General features: G+C 38.2%; 1 protein-coding gene across 2 annotated transcripts in view; it reads left to right on the plus strand.

Moving 5' to 3' along the window:
• LOC140229207 (S-crystallin SL11-like) overlaps nucleotides 1–3,699 on the plus strand; it is an 82,097-nt gene extending 78,398 nt beyond the window's left edge. For both annotated transcript variants that reach the window (XM_072309477.1, XM_072309476.1), the window contains one exon: nucleotides 3,143–3,699. In XM_072309477.1, the coding sequence (XP_072165578.1) occupies nucleotides 3,143–3,307 (165 nt within the window). In that variant the 3' untranslated portion in view covers nucleotides 3,308–3,699. The remainder of the gene's footprint in view (nucleotides 1–3,142) is intronic.
• The last annotated feature ends 14,940 nt before the right edge of the window (nucleotides 3,700–18,639 follow it).

Raw genomic sequence — 18,639 nt, forward strand, 5'->3', positions numbered from 1 at the left:
GAAATAAGGCTCATAATTCCTAAAGTTTGTTGATGGCCTGAAAATGAAATTGCGTTCGTTTTCTCGAAGGTTCGTTAATACGAAAATGAAACAAGGTCCTGTTTTCCAGTGATTCATTAATTCAACATGTAATAAGGTTTGTTAATCCCAGCATGAATCAAGCTTCGTCAATCCAACAATGAAGGTTCGTTAATCCGAACACTATTTCTATTCGTGGAGAAGCTGGTACTGTCGAGAAGAGGGATGGTCATCGTTTCTGTAGATTAGTTATAATGATGGAAAGGGGTGATAATGATCAAGGGTGCATACAGTATTCTTTCAGAGGGTACCATGAGTACACGCATGCATGACTTTTTTTTTTTTTTTTTTTTGGGGGGGGGGAGCCCTAAGGTGGCCTCTTGTAATATTTGTTCTACGTCATGCATGGCCCATCATAATGATGCCATAGATGACTATGGGAGCATACGGCGGAGAGGGAGAAATTGTTCATGTTTCCATGAAAAATGCAATTTGCAAATTGTACGATTGCATTCCAGTTCGCCAGTGAGTGTATTGGGGAGTTTGTGTATTTTCCACATTCCTCTCTCTCTCTCTCACTCTCTCTCTCTGTTCTCGTTCAATTTTCATTGCGTAATAGGCCTATCATACCTTTTGTTACGTTCAAATTAATTCAAGTTTTATTTCATTTTTTCGAAAAGAAAAAAAAAAACATTTCACTTTTTTGCTAACAGAAAATAAGGTTGCATAATCAAAACAAAGTAAATTGAGAAATATAATTGTGCAACCTTGGAGTAACAATAACAACATATTACAGTCTTTTGTCTCTAAAACAAGTTCACTTCATTTTCGGAATTTGAACTTTATTTCGTTGTCGAATTACCGATCCTTCGAATACTTTCGACAAAGAAAATGAAAGAACACAGTATTAATAAAATCATGTCGAGAAAGATGGGAAAAGTTTATTTCTGACAGATCTAAACAAAAATGTCTCTACGTAATCAACGATAGCTTTCCTCTAAATGAGATATTTCTGGTGAAAAAGGTGCCAAACGCTTCAGTTGAGCTACACGGATCTTGACGGGTGCTTTGGACTCACTTTCCCAACATGTCGTTTTTTGTGCATCATCCACAAACTTGTTGGTGTTACTCAATTTAGCTTCACGTTTTTCTGCATAAGCATGCATTCCGAATGGACAAAAAGAGATGTCCTCATCTCCATAATTATTTGTGTAGAGAATGTCAATCAGCATCGACTTCCCTTCACAAGTACACCTGTACCGCCATCTCAGACTGGCGTCTCGTAATTACGGATTGCAAAGAATGCACTATGTTTCCCCGGGCCTTTGGCTTTGCAGGAATCCTTTTGTGTCGCAGATCTTCTCTTTTACCTTTCACAGGAAATGTACCACGGACGGATTTTCCTATGACAGTGTGATCACCCACGAAATGTCTGTTTAATGTAGATGGTGCTTGTCAATAGAGATTGTTATCTTGGCGGCATACTTAATTGATATTTGTCAAATATCTTTACTAGTAGATTTAATATGAAAATATCAAGTACTTTAAAGTGAAAAACATACCAAAACATAACAATGGGAAAATTCATAAATCACATTTTCAAAACCGACAATGACAGTGAATATCTCGTAGACTTTACAACAACAGTGAGAGGTTTGCATTCGGCAGTAATTTTGGAGTAGTTTCCATGTGCAGAACCCTCATGAATTTTCAAATGCATGTGGTCATTTACTGCTATCATTCTCTTATTTGAAGTAAGGTAAGATGTTATACACATCAAAATGAATGGGAAAGAATGGCAAAATACTATGATAGTGTGAAAGAGACAGGGAAATTCTATTTTCACTGAAAGACAATATGTATTACACCTAGGAGAGTAGACTAGAATTCCTTTGGGTTCTGCAATGTGTTTTGATTGACATTGGTGCTCAGCCAATGAAACTTCGATATTGAAGACTGGCAACTGTCGTGCCACGCCCGCTTCCACGCCTCTATTCGGAGGTTTCTTGCTAGACGTATTTTTAGTCAACTTGACTTCCACATTGTCGCGCCCTCTATTGACTGCCAATCAAGGACTGATTCAGGCTAAAAATACGTCGCCCGCTAGACTAGCTTATTCTTTGCTATGGCTTTCGTGCGAGTCATCATGACCGCTTCTCTTTGCTGCGTATAATTTCAAGCTTACTACAACTCAGTGTGTGTTATCAAATTGTAACAAAATTTCCGGAAAATTGGCCGATATGCGAAGTATGCGTTTAAAATGGCATATTATCCAAACAAATACCAAAACAATTCCGTTGATGAATTAAGCAAGATGTGTCGAAAGTGACATTTTGGGGCGTCGGCTGAGGAGCTAAGCAGCTACACGTCCTCTTCCATCGGCATCGCAGACACACACCATGCAGACCCCCCCCCCCCCCCACACACACACACACATCACATTTACCGGTCATACCAACCCCATGCACCCAAGCACAACACAGGACAACTACTCTAACCACACAATTCGTATTGCATCTTAGAATTATCTTCTGCTTAATTGAAGACAACGACCGACGACAATTTGTGCAGTTACGTTTCATTTTGCCTGCACAAATAGTCGCCATTGATGTCAAGAATTGGGAACTGCACGAGCAGCATACCAGGCGAGAAATTGTGCAGAGGCGACAATTTGTGCCGCAACATACCCGTATGATAATATGCCTGCGAACATGTGTATGTGTCCATGTGTGCGTGTGTGCGTGCATGTGTGTGTATATGCGTGACTTATGTGTGTGTTGTGTGTGTGTGTGTGTGTGTTGTGTTTATGTATAGATAAAGTTGCTGTCATGAGAGCTGCTACAGCAGGCTCATTAGTCGATTGACATCTTCATCATAAAATTATAACACGCAAACGAGGGTGGTTTTGCATTTTTGGAATTGAAATGAAATGATCTGGTGCACGCTGTTACGGCACATTTTGGTATGTTTCTTTTATTGATGATTTCAAAATTTTTAATGAATAAAATTCAACAAGGAGAATGCATATTCCATAATTTATCATAATGAGAGTAAAGGTACATTGAGTCTTGGATTGTTTCATTTCTTTCGAAAATACAACGTGCCTTTTTAAATCTTCCCTTAGGTGACTCTGGCTGACATCCGAGCCTTCGTTTTCTTCGAGATTGTGGAAGGGATGATGCCAGAGATGCTGGACAAGTACTCAGACCTCAAGGACTTCCAGGCCAGGATGAAAAAGGAGCCCAAGATTGCAGCATGGCTGGCAAAGAGACCCGAATCCTCGTTTTAACGGGAAGGATGAAAGCCCTCCAATCTCTGCCACACTCCCCAATAATCACTTTGTCACATAATATCTGAATTCAAAGAAAATGTAACGCGCTCTTACATTTTAACAGGAAAGGAGAAAACAGCTATTTCGCTCATTACAGAATCGTTACCAGCCTTTTCAATAGCCAAATTCAACGTTCATAATTTGTCTTCCTTCGACATCGGTACCTATATAGTTTATGCACAGAGCAGTGAATCATGAAGTGAATGATTACAAAAAAACTCCGGTTTTTATGTATTATCTCTGTAGGATTGGTGCGTTAATGTTCATGAAGACCATTTCATGATTCCATCAAAAATCCGAAATATATGTAAAAAGACATGAGAGCACATGTAATAAATGAATAAATCATCAAGGAGAAATACATATAGTATGCGTGGACTGCTTATTAGACATCACATTGCGTATGACTGAAACATGACGGTACGCAGGATTTGTTCGTTTGTTTGTTTGTTTGTTTGTTTTCTGGGGGATATGTGTAATATTTGAATGATACCGACTAGCAAGCAGTGCACGGCGGGGGGGGGGGGGGGGGTTCCCCAGCACGTGGGAACTTTTGCCTTCTTAAGAATTTTGTATTCTTTTTCAAGACATGTAAGATAACGAGAAATATTTATTGAAGTAGAAAGCACAAGGCAACCTTCCCTCCACCTTCTGCGTACGACCATGCTCACAAATATTTGGATAAACAAAGTGAAACTGAGTAGTTATATACCTAAATGTGTATGCGTGTGTGTCAGTGTAAGAGAGAGAGGAGAGAGGGAGAGGGAGGGCGAAAGAGAGACAGACATACAGACAGACGCAACAAACGAGATCTTCCCATCTTGTTCAGTATGAGCAGTATGAGGAGCAAACAAACGAGATCTCCCATAATGTTCAACGATAGGCGGCTTTCGCATCCTCGGCACTAGTCTAGCGGGCGACGTATTTTTAGCCTAAATCAGTGATTGGCAAGTCAATAGAGGGCGCGACGATGTGGAAGTCAAGTTGACTAAAAATACGTCTAGTAAGAAACCTCCGAATAGAGGCGTGGAACCAGGTGTGGCAAGACAGTTGTCAGTCGCCAACTCTCGAAGATTTATTGGCTGAGCATCGGATGTCAATCAAAACACGTCGCAGAGCCCGAAGAAATGCTAGTCTACTCTCCTAGGTATACTACAGATAATCTTTCAATAAAAATACAGTTTGCCTGTCTCTTTCAGCTTACTACAGTATTTTTTCACTCTTCTCCATTCTTTTTGAGGTGTATTACATCTTACCTTACTTCAAATAGAAAAGAATGATGGCAATCAGTGCAACTGACTTCAGTTGTAAATCTATGAGGGTTTTGCACGTGGAAACTACGCCCAAATTACTGCCGAATGCAAACGTTCAATTATTGGAGTAAAGTCTATTTGATATTTACTTTAATTGTACGTTTCGGAAATGTATTTGATATCATTACTTCCCTTTATTATTTTAACCATGAGTTACTATATATTTTGTGTTAAACTTTGCATGATATTTGCTTAACATCAATAAAGCTGTCGTCAAGACATCAATCTCTATATCGGAGCACCGTAGACTTTAAACAGGCATTTTCTGTCGTGTTCCGCGTGATCACGCTGTCACGGAAGAACCCGTCCGCAGTAACATGGGCGTCCAAGGGGAAAACAAAGAGGAGCTGCGACACAAAAAGATTCCTGCAAAGCCAAAGGCACCGGTGAAATATGGTGCATTCTTTGCAATCATGAAAATTTAATTACGAGATGCCATCTATGTGATCCTGGCAACAAGTAATGATAAACCGATTCAATCTGATTCACATTTCTTTACAAATGCAAATGAGGACATCTTTCTCACCATTCCGAATGCATGCCAATGCAGAAAATTAAGCTAACCAATGAGGCTTATGCATACACACACACGCAAAGGAAGAAAAAAAAAAGCACGACCTACTTACGAAACTGAAGCATAACACGCACAATATGTGACCATGGCCAAAGCGCCGGAAAAGACAAGTGATGATCATTTTTTATCCAATTTCACGGTTGTCAAATCAAACATCCACGAATAATTTGTGTACATGCTTATATAGTTGGTAGCTCATGGTAATTCCTATATCTTATTTTCCTGGTTTCCATATATCAGAAAGTGCTTCGAGGGACGTTATACATTGGTTGAAAAGTTAAAGTTATATTTCCAGGTTAAAATTTGAGTTATGTAGATTTTCAACTAATTTCAAACGTAGGAGTTTACAGTACAGGGGATGTAAAGTGTGGAATGATCTCCCAGATAATATTAAGATTATGAGTTTCAATAATTTCAGGTCTTATTTGAAACAGCAGCAGTTCTAGTTTGATATCCACTGCGTTATATATCATATTACATCATATCAATTATCATAACGTTTCCTATTATGTTACGCGATGAGTACTATTGGCATTTGTTTTATATCAATCTCTTGTCAATGTCTGTATTTTTTTTTATTCATATGCTGTTATATGTAGATATACTTTTCCTTTTCTTCGTGATTTTTTTCCTCTTTTTTCTTATTTCAATCATTGCTATATATTACGCTGTTACTGAATCTATGTTTCGTTCTGTTATAATGTATACATGCACGGACTTGCAGAATAACAGCCGATGGCTGAGCAAGTTTCCTTTTTATTACCGTGTTGAAATAAAATGAAAATGAATGGAATGAAAATGAGGTGTACAGCAGGTCAACGTGGCATCACAAAGTATAGACATTAGGTAAATGTTTGGAAATGCGCGAGCGCCAGCAGTATTTTTTTTTTAATATTTTTGTTGAAAGTGTGAAATATGACTAGGAAGTATAGGCGTAAATGGGTAAAACATACTCTTTAAATATGGATGCACCTCAAGTGAGCATGAGGACATCTGAATTGAAATTTTCAAAATTGTTGCTCTGAATGCAGTGACGAACGATTTGACATAGAAGCTTCGCTTGCATGTGGAGATTCACCATTCTCACTCCATAGAAGATGTTAAACACGATACCGCTTTTACGCTTCGCGAAAGACCCTGTTCTCTTTTATCAGCACACTGTAATACTTTTCTTATCAAGCTTTATCCATCATGATTTTCTGCATCTATTCAACCAAATATCTGTATAAATAACTTGCGTTAGTGGCTAGCGCACGAAAGCCAGAATTTTCATTGCTTTGATAGACGTTTGCCTGAAAAAAAGACACTTTTCACAATGTCCAATTCAGCTGACAAAGAAAGTGACTTTGTTCGAATGGCGAAACATGGACATGTGATCCTCTATAAAGCTATAGATTCTGTCCAGCGACACATACATCGCCAGTCATGATGGAAGTGCCACAATAGAGTAATAACTTATCGAATAATATCGAATGATAGGATATGAAGTGAAACCTTGCGTTCTATATGTGTGCAAATAGGCCGAAAACTAAACCATTATTTCAACGACTACTAGTAGGCCCTACTGTAAAACATGCTGTCATCCATGGTTTACAACTGCCTGTCTGATGCATTTGAGTTATGAGAGTTGGAAGGGGCTGATCTATGATTTGGGCCGTATTTCAAAGGGGATTATCAGCACATACACGAATGCTTTATTTTTGACGTTTTTAGTTTGTGTATGTTTGTCATTATACTTGTCCTTGTGTGTGTCAATGCGTGTGTGTGCACGTGTGTAGGCATGAATACGTGTGCGTGTTTTCATTCAATTTTTACTGCATAATATTTAACCTTTTTATTATTGCTGTCACATCAACGTATTTTGTAACTAAAACATTTCAACTAAGCTACTCATTTGGAAATGCTATCATAGCTTGATAAACAAAATGACACCAAAAAGGTATTGCCACCTCAGGTGGTACCATTATCTGGCCTGGCCCATGGACTATATTGTACATGCAAACAGAATGGTCACAAAGATGTCCTCATATATGCATTTGTAATGAAATGTGAGTCAGATTGAATCGGTTTATCATTACTTGTTGCCAGGACCACATAGATGGCATCTCGTAATTTCATGATTGCAAAGAATGCACCATATTTCCCCTGGGCTTTTGGCTTTGCAGGAATCTTTTTGTGTCACAGCTCCTCTTTGTTTTCCCCTTGGACGCCCATGTTACCGCGGACGAGTTCTTCCGTGACAGTGTGATCACAATTGAACACCACAGAAAATGCCTGTTTAAAGTCTACGGTGCTCCGATATAGAGATTGACGTCTTGACGGTAGCTTTATTCATGCTAAACACATATCATACAAAGTTTGATACAAAATATATGGTAACTCAAGGTTAAAAAATACAAAGGGGAGTGTCGATATCAAATACATTTCCGAAACGTACAATTGAAGTAAATATCAAGTAGACTTTACTCCAATAATTGAAGGTTTGCACTCGGCAGTAATTTGGGCGTAGTTTCCACGTGCAAAACCCTCATAGATTTACAACTGAAGTCAGTTGCACTGATTGCCATCATTCGTTTCTATTTGAAGTAAGTAGTAGAGCAGATAAGCCGAAGAATTGTGCAAAATTTGACTAAAGCATGAAACTTTCACCATTGTTAGTACATGCTATAAGATTAATTTTAAGATCGGGAGGTAAGTCTGAATTGACCTCTGATGACCTCTAGAGGTCAATGACCTCAAAATCTAAGAAAATTGATATTTTGCGTCATTGGTTAATGATAAACACAGTAATGATGTACTAAAACTTAATATTTGTCACAGTGAAATTGTCTTTATGTTCCACAGAGCCCTGACAGGTTTCTACCTTTGACCTCTGATGACCTCCAGAGGTCAATGACCTCAAAATGTCAGAAAATTGATATTTTAATGCGTCACTCATAACTGAAACACGATAATTATGTACTAAAAACTAATTTTTGTAAGAGGAATTGCCTCAATGTTCCACTGAGCCTTTCGAGTCAGATTTCTACCTTTAACCTCTGATGACCTCAGATGACCTATGATGAGGCCAATGACCTCAAAATGTCAGAACATTGATATTTGGTGCAATTGGTTGATGACAAACATGATTTAGATGTTATATTCATTTGTATTACAATTGAATTGTTTTCCTATTCCACAGAGCAAGAGAAATTACTCACGTGTCTCTACCTTTGACCTCTGAGGAAGGTGACTGGTCAATGACCTCAAATATCAGAATATTGATATTCTATGTATAGTCAATGGTCAACTTTGTAATACCCGATGTACAATCATTTATGCTATAATAGAAGAATCTTGTCATTCCATGGAACATTGGTCATTAGCCTGTGCATTATATCCAACTTTGACCTCTCAGGACAATGAGAGGTCACTTAGGTCACATGTGTAGGCTTACCTGTATTGATGTTTGGCTTCATTGGTGTAATCGTAAATGCTTAATCATGTACAAATCACGCACTGATTTTTTGATCAAAGTATGTATGCATATTCCACAGAGCATTGGTTTATAGTAACAGGTCTCTGAAATGTGAGAGGTCAATTACTTCAGAAATAAGCTTAAGTTTCTTGAGTGATGGCAGTGACCTAAACTACAACTGTTATGTTTGGGTTATTTATGTAGACTAGCAAATATAGGAAAATATGGCCATTATCTCGACACTCGAGGAAAACAAGGCCCACGAGACTGATATACAGAGTGTTTAATCTATTCAGTGTAAGTCTCATAGATCTTTTCCCCCATTTGTCGGACTCATTATGGGACTGGTTTGCCAAAGTGTCAAGCTCATGGGCAATATTTGCATAGTTTCCAGCTGGTGGGCCTGTATTGGCCAGTGTAAAGCTGGTGGGTTGTTACAGTATGACTGCGATGAATGACTCATGGTCCTGGAGTATACAGTCCACAGCTGCGACATCATGGACCATCTTGAAAACTTCGACATACTGTGAGGCCCAACATGCATTCCACATGAAGCAATCCTGTGTATTGCAACTAGCTATTGCCATCCGAGACCTACCCAGGGAATAGATAAGCATTCATGGCAAACCATGGAGAAAGCGGATTGTGCAAAATATTTTGGAGTTCCAATAGGAGGCTCAGCTGGAATCAAATCGCCACAGCAGCTTAAAAAGGTTATACTTCAACCAAAGACTCTCTCCAGACGAAGATACGAGTATCATAAAGTTCAGGTGTTTTGCTACTCCATGCCGCTCAGGACTGTCCTGGAATATGCATGCATCATCTGGGATCCATTCACCCAGGTGAAACATCATGAAGTTTGGAATGATCCAGAGAAGATATGCACTCTTTAGCTGCAATGACCATCATATGCAAAACAAGCAGTGTTACAGCCACACTTGAAAAACAAAACAAAACAAAACAAAACAAAACTACAATGGCAATCTCTGTAAGAAAGTACAGCTGAGGCAAATTCAGCGATGATGTTCTGCATCAAGAACCCCACAATATTCACTCCGCAGGAAGTTGTGGCTCTATTGCTGCATTCTTCAAAAAGGGCAAATGACCAAAAATGTCAGGCATCATTTGCAAGAACACAAAGTAGGCCAACTCCCAAAAAAGGTGGCGGCTACTCTCGGCCACTGTCTCTTGTATCTCTTTGAAACACTTCAGGAGAGAGATACTCAATATTCAGCTCTGTTATTAAAGATACATATGTCTCTCTTTTTGTTTTTGCATTTGTTTGTTGTTTTTTGCTTCATATAGCTCTTTGGATACCTTCTTTAACCAATTAAGAAAAGGCTCCATGGCAGAATATTACAAGATTACACAGTATAATGAAGAAGAAGAAGAAGAAGAAGAAGAAGAAGAAGAAGGAGAGTAGGAAACGAGATCTGCTGTCAATGATGCAGAGCCAATACCAATCAGTTCCATGGCAGATCTTAGTCGGCACTGCAAAGGTTTGGATGTCTCTCTCTGTTGACAAAGGATATTCTAAAGCTCCAAGTAAGTCCATGGGGTGGTTTACATTGTCTGGGCATAGAGGGTTGGGTTGGGTATATGAGGATATGATGCTTTGTTATAACAATTAGGTCTGAGATATCTATTTTTTTATGTTTGTTTTGACCATCCCGCATGGATCTCCAACGAAAAGGAATGATAATGTGTTAGACCCAGCCGCCACCGTGTTTTTTCAATAGATTTTGATATTACAGTGTAGTTGAGAAAAAAGTAACCGCTCATTGTCCTAGATGGAAGTCAAAATTGAACTGTGTGTGGAATACTCTGCATACAATTTTGGACACACACACACACACACACACAAAATGCATTTTTTTTAAATATAATTATTATTTCATAAGCAGCTGGCCATTACAAACCAATGAGACCAGACATCAATATTCTTACATTTTGATGCATATCTTTCAATATCCTCCAGGGGTCAGAGGATCATTGCTAATGTTCATGTGAAATGAGTACACGCCTTTTGAATTGCTCACTTTATTGCTATAGAAATACATAATATGTGCATCATGTCAATCATTAAATATTGTATCAGTTTCATTTTCATTTTCAGTCTTGGATTATTTTTTCTATGTACAAATAAAATCGTGGCAAAGTAAACAACTTTCACATCAAAATATAAACGAGAATACTAAAAACGAAATAGATGTAATAACGTGCAAGGCAAATACCAGGCCTACATCATCTTAAGGTATACAGGTGAAGGAAATCACCTTATTGATAAACAATTAACTTGACTGGGATAGCGACCACTGAACAATATTGTTTCTTAAAACTCTCTCTTCTTTTCAACAAGTGGAATAAAACACATGCACATACTGGGGCATCAGTTTGGAGGAGGGGTGGGGTGGTGGCAGGGATAGTTGACCCCCACCCCATTAAATTCTGAGATGTGAACTATGTTTTGTTGTTGTTAGTTTTTGTTGTTTGATGTTTTTTGCTTTTTAGACAGAAAACTGCCCAAGTTTTTCACTTTAAGTGTGCATCGGATTGTTAAAATTTAATTCTGAAATGCAAAATCTCCCTTCTGTGAGAGGGGATATCTCCTTTCGATAGACTCCTTCCCCCTGCTTGGTTCCTTCCACAGATATAACATACTTTGGGGAATGATAATTTCCCTTATTCTATGAAAAATGTTTTTAAGAGATATTTTTATTTGAATTCCAAAGATGAAAAGGCTTTCCTATATACATTATGCACGATTGTTCATTTTGGAGGGCAAGAGGCATTTGCCCCGCCTCCCGAGAAAATATGGGAGGGGGAATGGTGGGGACATATAACTTTGCCTCCAAGTATTTCCTGAGATTGAGATTTTTTTTTCTTCACTTTTTTGACAGAAAATGAATTGTCACTGAACATTTCAGCTATAGTATGCACCAGATTAAAAGGCAGAATCTCCTTTGCATACCCCCTCCCCCACACTATCTTTCGTTATGTCCCCTTCCATATACGCTCAGTGCTTTTGTCCCATTTTTTGTTCTATATCATCACAAAGTATGTACTAGATCTTTAATTTCAGTTCCGACATATTAAAGAAAATCCATCTTGTTGGAGGGGGTAGTGTATCTTTCAATTAACAATCCCTCCTCGGTTTCTACCCTTAGATTTGGTACACTCCTTTTACTGATAATTTCCCAAATATTCCATCATAAATGTGCATACTAGATTTTTTTTTTTTACATTTCTATTCTTACTGCAAAGGCTCCCTCGCATGGGAAGGATTGGGGGACAGCCCCTTTCATACCCTCCTCTCGCTGTATCAACCTCTCCTCCATGCATTGATTATGGCTACACATTTGGGTATGGACTTTTTTTTTTTTTCAAAATGGTAGTTCAACCAAGAGTGGCACGAGATCATTGAATCCATGCAAACAAAAGAATGCAAAAGCTCCATAATGTGGGAGGGGGATACCTCCACCCACATCCTTCTGTCGATTGGTCTTCCTCCATAGATAGCTGACTTACTACACCTTTTTGATACAATTTCGAGGTATTTCTTCAAAAGTGCCTGTGTGCCAGGTCGTTGAATCTCATTTCTCAAAATACAAGAGCTCTGTCGAATGGGAGTGGAATACCCTACCCTCGCCAACGCTGCGCTTGCTGGGTTCCCATCCATATAGACTTGGTACACCTTGGTGATCCATAATTTTCCAAATATTCCCCAAAACGTATGCATCAGATTCTTAAAAAAAAAAAAAAAAAAAAAAAAAAAAAAAAAAAAAAACTTCGTCTTTGGGAGGAGGGTAGGTGAGATGCGCCCACACCCCATCAACTTCCGTATAAGTGATGACGCACACATTAAACAAGAGCTACACTGAATCACTGATTTCAGGTCTAAACCTGCAAAAATCCAATCCCCCACCCACATCCTCCCCCTCCCCCTCCGCTTCATTCCTTTGCACTATGAACTTATGCTTTTAAATATTTTCCAATTCCCCCCCCCCCACGTGAAAACAGATCGACACCCCTTGCTCTGTGCACATACCCGACTTAGATGATTACCTGAAAAGTTCTGCGGAATGAGTAGCCACTTTTTTGGTAACAGAAATGCATGGTTTGTAAGCCCTACATTATAAACAATTATTAACTATTAATTATCGCAATATCAATATTAACATCCTCACATTTCATTCGAGTTATTTGACCTTGTGTGATTTTCATAGGTGAACGGTAATGGCTCGTTAATAAACAGGGCCTACGAGTGCTCTCTAAAACATCATCATGTTTACCATTGATGATGCCAAACTATTCTGATACTTTGAGGTCATTGACCTCTCGAGATCATCAGAGGTCAAAGGCAGAAACTAGTCTGTGTGCCTTGGAATATGAAGACGATGTCATTGTACACAGATATGCTTGTTTTGTACATCTTTACCATGTTTGACCTTTCACCAATGATGTCATGCTTCAATATTCTGATATTCTGAGGTCATTGACCTCTCAAGGTCATCAGAGGTCAAAGGTAGAAACCTGTCTGCTCTTTAGAATATGAAGACAATTTCATTGTAAGACAGATATGCTTGTTTTGTACATCTTAACAATGGTTACCATTAACCAATGACATCACAGATCAATATAATATTTTGAGGTCATTGACCTCCAAAGGTCATCAGAGGTCAAAGGTTAAAACCTGTCAATGCTCTGTGGAATCAGAAAATGGTTTCCCTGAAGTATAGATGCCTGTTTAGTGAATCATAACCACATATATCATTCACAAATGTCTAAAAACATCGATATTTTGATATTTAAAGTTCATTGACCTCTGGAGGTCATCAGAGGTCAAAGGTAAAAACCTGTCAGTGCTCTGTTGAATCTGGAAATGATTTCTCTGTGGTATAAATGCATGTTTAGTGCAACATAACCACATATATCATTTGCAAATGTCTAAAAACATCGATTTTCTGATATCTAAAGTACATTGACCTCTGGAGGTCATCAGAGGTCAAATCAGACTTACCTCCCGATCTTAAAATAAATCTTATGGTATGTACTAACACTGGTGAAAGTTTCATGCTTTAGTCAAATTTTGCACAATTCATGTGATTTTGAGGGCTTATCTGCTCTACTAAAGGTAAGATGTGACACCTCAAAAAGAATGGAGAAGAGTGAAAAAAATACTGTAGTAAGCTGAAAGAGACAGGCAAACTGTATTTTTATTGAAAGATTATCTGTAGTATACCTAGGAGAGTAGACTAGCATTTCTTCGGGCTCTGCGACGTGTTTTGATTGACATCCGATGCTCAGCCAATAAAACTTCGAGAGTTGACGACTGACAACTGCCTTGCCACACCCGGTTCCACGCCTCTATTCGGAGGTTTCTTACTAGACGTATTTTTAGTCAACTTGACTTCCACATCGTCGCGCCCTCTATTGACTGCCAATCACTGATTTAGGCTAAAAATACGTCGCCCGCTAGACTACCTCGGCACGGACGTAGAATTTGCGGTCCGTGCGCAAAAATCGACACGTTACTATAGTAACAGCAGGCAGCCTGCCGTAGCTTAGAAATCTGGAACGGGTCTTGCCCAGATTTATGTCGGTCGCAACAAGGCCGGCCACAGAATCAACAACCAATCAGCGAGCTTGTAGACACCACGCATGATTGAATCACACGTGCATTGCAAACCTCTTTGTTATTCAGATCCAGGTTCCGTCGTCTCTAACCGGGTGGGTTGGCCTTACAATCACAATGGATTCGACCAATTTAATTTTCAGAGATCTCTGGAGAGTTTTTTTCAACTATAAGTATGGGTATAATTAAAATGAAAATGTTATACCGTAATATCAATTTGAATGAGTAATTGTTTGAAGTAATTGTGAAGTAATTGTTTGAGTAATTGTTTGAAGTAACTGTTTGAAGTTATTTTGAAGTAACTATGAGGAGCTTAACAACATTGAAGAACAAGGCTCGCCGCTCGTGAGTCGTGAGATGTGCATTGTGAATCGTTTGCATAGATCTGCAAGCTGCAGCTGCAGCTGCATACATGCAAATTTGTGTTACTAGTAACTCCTTAGGCAGTCTACGTACGTCCGCGTTCAGGTAATCAGCGAAACCACTTCGTCGGGAGTGTTTTTTGAGCACGGCGGACATAGCAGGAGATCGCTCCCACGTCGTTGAAACCCTAGTCCAGATTCTGGACGTTTTTTATCATTACGCATCCACGCGCGCTCCACAGCTTATCGCGCTATCCCCTGTAACCGCTCGATATCGATGAGGGCGCCAACAAAACCTGTCCGAAAAAAACGTCCAGAATGGTTTGACAGTGCGTAGGGTCAAAAGTTCATATTAGGTATGCTTACGTAATGCCCTATCTCTCGCAAGCTCATTGCGTATGCATGAAAACTAAGGGATCGATCACAGAAAAGTTATGTGGGATCGATCGATCTGCAGCCAGCTGTGTGCATTGCACCGTGAATACAGTGCGATCTGCAACAATTATGTGCACAGAGATGCCTGTATTTTTGCACAACACACATTATCACAATCAAAGAGCCAACTCTAACTCTTTGATCACAATGCAATGCGATACATGTATTCAGTTCTTCAGTGATCCGTACCATGCATTGTTGCACAGCTGATTCGTGCAACGTTTTTGACTGGCTGAAAGTTATGGTTGCAGTCATGTTATGTCCGACCTACTTTCACGTGGTGTTTTGGACTTTGTTGTGCCCAGATTCGATGATGACTTGAATATTATTCTTAAGATTGAAAATGGCGAGCTACAAATCGCCAGCTCGCCGATGTATGATTTGTGATGTGCCACTTCTAACGTCCAAACACTACATAAAACTGCAAAGAACTCTGTGAAGGTCGTGAGATGTGGACCTCAAGAAAAGTTGGAAGATTTGTTTGGCGATGATATTGTTGGTAAAGGGGATCAATATTTTTTTTTTGAGGGGGGATTGTGCCAGTCATATTCATTAAAGGAAATAATTTTGTCATCAATTATTCTTCCTTAATAATATTGTATGATGAAATATTCAGAAATTAAAGAAATTCTTTAATTGACATAGGCACTTGTGGCCCACTAAATAACAATGTAATTTTGTTTATTATAAGCTCAGGGCTGTGAGATGTAGGTTCTATGAACCGCTACTTAGCTATGGTATACAAGATATCAAGCATATTCTGATCAGGGGTGGTGGAGGTGAAGGGGATAAGGTACTACCACATTACACAATTTGTAGTGCAAAGATTTGAAGTACATGTAAGGAACCAGAAGGTGCCTTTTTTAGAGAGCAGTCTAAATTTAAAGAATTGCGCTAAGTTTGTACAACTTTTATAATTTTATTACCACTTCATGTAGGGCCTACTGGGCAGTTAGACCGACACTATTCACTTTGATAATTTCTGTAACAGAGACAATCAGACCAATATTCCTGTTGTAAGAATACCCCGTCACTCAGTTTTTTGTTTGTGAGTCTTCGTGATATAGTAAAGCTAAACTTAGTAAACCAAGACGAAGACTCTTAAGAGCATTTTTGATAGAGATATTGGTCCATTTGTCTCTGGCATTACAAGTGAACAGTTTTGGTTGAACTGCCCTTCTGCATATGCATATAAAGGTTATATATATATATCTTCCTTTTTTTGGCAAACCATACCTGTATTTGCTCAAAATACTAGCTCAATGTATATATACATTATTAAATAAGTAGGCCTATTCATATCAAAAGACAGTCTGACAAAGCAACTTGTTTTTTTTCTTATTCACAAACATTTAAGGGGGATATCAGTGTGAAATTATGCTTGGGAAATGTGTGGGCCATGCACACAACACACACAAACACACACACACACACAAACATACACAAACACACGCACACACACACACACACACTCACATGTTGGCAATTTGATTAAACCTCCTATTACAAATCACATCCAAATTAAAACATTGTATATGTACTTTGTACATACAGCTGTACAGTGTAGTAGACTTTACTTTTTTCAACGTTTATGGCACCTGATTATTGGCAAATAAGTTTAGATTTTTTTTTCAGTGTTGAGGTGTGGTCAGGAAATACATCAATTTATCACTATTGTACTTTGAAATGTACAATGTACAGTGTACGTGTACATTACACATATGTGCAATATCTGTTAAACACACTGTGTAGTCTTCATCATTTCACGTACAGTAAGAGCAGACAGCAAAGTGAAAACAAATGAACTACGAGTAGTGTAATTTGAGCATATGTATAATTGTACATTTTTTTTATCACATTACTTCTTAAGCCTTCATTTTAAAAATTTGGCCATGATGGTAAAACTGTTAATGTTGTACCAACTACCAAGGAAGTTTCGAAGCTAGCATCCCACTCCCAACTGTCAATAATGAGTTCAAAAAGTTGTCACTCTGGGAAGGACATTCAAAATAATTCCTCAGGTGTATAAGTGTCTTTAAAGTTGGATATTCTGTGCCACCAATTACTCATAAGGAACTGAAATTAAATGTTCTATAGTTGATAAAATATCAGGCATATTTCAGTTGTTTCTCCATGCTCTTGAAATTCCTTCATTATACACTTTCATTTGTACATGTACATGTACAAGTACTGTAATATACAATACATTTACAGTATATTCATGATAGTTCATGATCATTGTTCAACAACAGTGCATTATTTCAAACAAAATACATTGTAAACTGTTTGACTCTGAATTTTGATGTCAGAGAAATCATTTGATATGTCACATTTCAGTCTGATTACCATGTGTAGTAGACTCTCATTACACATCAAAAACACAGGATTAACACAAACTGGTTACAAGTTATGACAAAGAAATCTTTGTTTTTTCATTTGTTGCGCTTTACAACAATTCTTGGTAAAAAAAAAAATGCTTCAAAGTTCAAAAAAGAAAATAAATTCATTGCTACACAGTTCAAACTATAGGTACAAATGTTCATGTGCATTAACAGAACTAGTTTTAGTTTTATCAAAATGGGCCAAAGAACATACTGTACTTCTCATGAATGATTTTGTATGTAAAGAAAGTATTATATGTAAACAAGTTCTTGGTAGTTGTACAACTCACAAACACACTCTACACATTTGTACACTTGTATGTACATGTATGCATAGATGAACATGCGATGTACAATTACATGTGCAGACAAACAGCATTTTCAGTTCAATTTTCAAACACCCACCCAAACACCCAAAACACACAGCCCATCCCCACTTGGCATGGTCTGTATGTACATGTACATGTAATCCACTACATCACAAAAACACAACCTTGAACTAAAATATTTCAACTTTTCCATAATTTTATCACTTGTAATTACGATATGTACCCATCAACATGTCCGATGAAATGAAAATATTCACGCCTAAAAAACAAAGTACAGTATGAAAAGTAGGTGTGTACAAATGTACATTGTATTTGCTTCCATGAATAAGAGCAAGGTACAGTAATTGCAGTGATAAAAAGAAAATTATTGTACATGTAGCATGGAACTGCAAAAATTCAGGTACACCAGAAACCAATGTACCAACCACTCACCATTACAAACCTTAAGGAGGAAAAACACCCACAGTGGATTCTTGTTTTAAAACAATCATATGAATTCTCTAAAAAACAATTTTCAAATCCCAAAGGTACAAGCTAAGCTACATGTACACGTGTATACGTGACATTTTTCATTAAAAAAAATAAAAAATCTCAGCTACTATGTACAGCTGTACAGCTGTACATGATTCTTCATGTTACCAATATATCTGATAAGGCCTGAAAATTTAGTGCTTTTAAAAAGTGGATATGATCGTCTAGATCACTTGGGCAGCCACACAAAACCGTACTGTATACGTTGCTTACGTCAACACCCAGGCCAGATGCAATGGTAGCTATCAGAACTCTGATTTCACCATCTGTTGC

The sequence above is a fragment of the Diadema setosum genome, chromosome 5 (genome assembly GCF_964275005.1).
Source record: "Diadema setosum chromosome 5, eeDiaSeto1, whole genome shotgun sequence".
NCBI lineage: Eukaryota > Metazoa > Echinodermata > Echinoidea > Diadematoida > Diadematidae > Diadema > Diadema setosum.